Below are 2,273 nucleotides of genomic sequence, written 5' to 3' on the forward strand. Positions count from 1 at the left end.
CCACGCGGGGACCAGAGTCAGGGAAGGCTTCGGACATGTCTGACAGACTCAGCGGACGGGTCAACAGTCTGTGGCCTCAGGGAAGGATGGGAAGTGAGGACTTGAGGGGAAAATGGGGTGAAAAGAAATCCAAGAAGCAGAACAACTCTTCAAACCGATGAGCACCGAGACAGGGCGGGAAGCAGGATGTGCCATCTCTGTCCCATAATCCATCTTCAATATGAAGACGTGTTGCTGCCTCGCCGCTCCAGGACACGGGACGAAAAGCTGGGCTCCCTCTCGACACGAGTGCCTCCGATCCAGGGAAGGGCGGCCCGTCCCGTCCCGTCCCAGGCGACCGTCCGAGGCAGAGGAGCGCCGTGTGAAGGGGGAAACGGGAAGCCGGGCTGCACCGCAAACTGAACCTGGTTGGCAGGTTCCCTCGGTCCGTTCCAATGCAGAGTCCCCTCCGGTCAAACCTGCACTGGGAGTGTCTGGTTCATCTGCAGCCTCATGTCCTGAATGCTGCTCAGGATCTTCTTCTGGTGCCCTGCTAGCGTCACCCCTATCCTCAGCAGGTCTCTGCAAGGAGAAGGTGAGGACTCAGCCCCCTGCCAGCAGCAATACCAGCACGTGGCCCTGCTGCCAAGGGACCCATCTTCTTTACACCCCTCTGCCAAGCTCCAGTGTCCCTCTAACACCACAGGGGACTGGATGCTGAATCCCAGACCTTAACCCACCTGGGAAAACCCCATCCACAACTCATCTCTCCACAAGCTCAGGAGGGAGGTACTGGCTGCCAGAGAGGCGAGGGACAGGGGACAACACGCCGCTGCTCCAGCCCTCTCCCTCCTCTGCCAGTGGGGACTTACTCTGCAGTCATCTGTGCCACCAGGTCGAAGGAGGCAAAGCCGGCATTGACAAAGTTCTCCTTGTACCGTCCCATTTTGATGGCATCCAGCCAGTCTCCCACGGTGGTGAAGGTGGTGTAATCTGGGACGGTGCGGTCCAGGAGTGGCTGGGAGACGCTAAAGGGCAAGAGAGCCTTAGGTCACTGGGAGCAGGGGACAGAGAGGTGTAACTGGAAACGGGGGAGATTTCTTATCCCTGCCCTCCCTCCCACATCTCTTGTCCCAACCAGCCCAGCGTTCCCTGGGTTTGGGGGGAGTCCTGGCTGGAGGTGGGGATGCCACTGACCCAGACTGGACACTGGCGATGACTTTCAGGCTGGCAGCATTGCGGATGAGCTTGTCCAGCGTGTTGACGATCTGTGCAAACTTGGGCCGCAGGTTGCGGTCCCGCACCCAGCAGTCCAACATCAGCTGGTGCAGTGCTGTGGGGCAGTCCATGGGGGGTGGCAGGCGGTAATCCTGCTCCACTGCGTTGATCACCTGCAGAGAGACATGCAGAGGCAGGCTATGAGCCACTCAGGCCCCCACGGGTGGCCCACAGCTCCCCACTCCCCAGGGAGCACTTACATCCTGGTTGGACATGTCCCAGTACGGTCGCTCCCCGTAGGACATCACTTCCCACATGACGATGCCGTAGCTCCACACGTCGCTGGCCGAAGTGAATTTGCGGTAGGCGATGGCCTCAGGAGCCGTCCATCTGATCGGGATCTTGCCCCCCTGCAGGGATACACAGCTCCATTATTTAGCACGTACCTGGGGTGTCTCCCCCCACCCCTGGATCGGTGGTTCCCCCCCTTGAGTGTCCCATACCAGGGAGCTGGTGTAGGTGGGGTCAGCTGGGTCATCCTCCAGGAAGCGAGAGAGCCCAAAATCGGACACTTTGCAGACCAAGTTGCTGTTGACCAGAATGTTGCGGGCAGCCAGATCCCGGTGTACGTAGTTCATCTCCGAAAGGTACTTCATGCCAGCGGCGATGCCTCGCAGCATTCCCACCAGCTGGATGACTGTGAACTGCCCGTCGTTCAGCTGCCACAGGAGAAATCAGATGCGTTTGCAACACCCCAAATGGATTGGGGAAGGATCCCAATGTGCTTCCACCACCTTTGCCCTCCCTAGAGCCACCCCTCTTCCCTGACCCCACAATGTCTATGCACAGCTTGGCCCTGGGGATGCCAGCACAGCAACAGAGGAAGTCTCAGAGCTGCTGTCCCCTCTGTGACACAGCCCCTAGCCCAGGGCAGGAGAGGATGGACGCTCACCCGGAGGAAGGAGTCAAGTGCGCAGTTCTCCATGAACTCCGTGATGATCATGACGGGGCGGCTCTTGGTCACCACACCCTCCAGGTGGATGATGTTGGGGTGGTCAAACTGGCCCATGATGCTG

The 2,273-nt window shown here is 59.5% G+C and overlaps 1 protein-coding gene across 1 annotated transcript in view; it reads right to left on the reverse strand.

The window, feature by feature from the left end:
* Nucleotides 1-156: 156 nt before the first annotated feature.
* The window catches only part of EPHB3 (EPH receptor B3), a 13,286-nt gene continuing 11,169 nt past the window's right edge, over nucleotides 157-2,273 (reverse strand). The window contains exons 9-14 of the mRNA XM_029086145.1: nucleotides 2,150-2,270; nucleotides 1,701-1,916; nucleotides 1,458-1,607; nucleotides 1,177-1,370; nucleotides 852-1,007; nucleotides 157-561 (exon numbers count right to left, since the gene is read on the reverse strand). Coding sequence (XP_028941978.1) covers nucleotides 453-561; nucleotides 852-1,007; nucleotides 1,177-1,370; nucleotides 1,458-1,607; nucleotides 1,701-1,916; nucleotides 2,150-2,270 — 946 coding nt within the window. The 3' untranslated portion in view covers nucleotides 157-452. The remainder of the gene's footprint in view (nucleotides 562-851; nucleotides 1,008-1,176; nucleotides 1,371-1,457; nucleotides 1,608-1,700; nucleotides 1,917-2,149; nucleotides 2,271-2,273) is intronic.

Source organism: Antrostomus carolinensis, unplaced genomic scaffold (genome assembly GCF_000700745.2).
Source record: "Antrostomus carolinensis isolate BGI_N321 unplaced genomic scaffold, ASM70074v2 scaffold26267, whole genome shotgun sequence".
Classification (NCBI taxonomy): domain Eukaryota; kingdom Metazoa; phylum Chordata; class Aves; order Caprimulgiformes; family Caprimulgidae; genus Antrostomus; species Antrostomus carolinensis.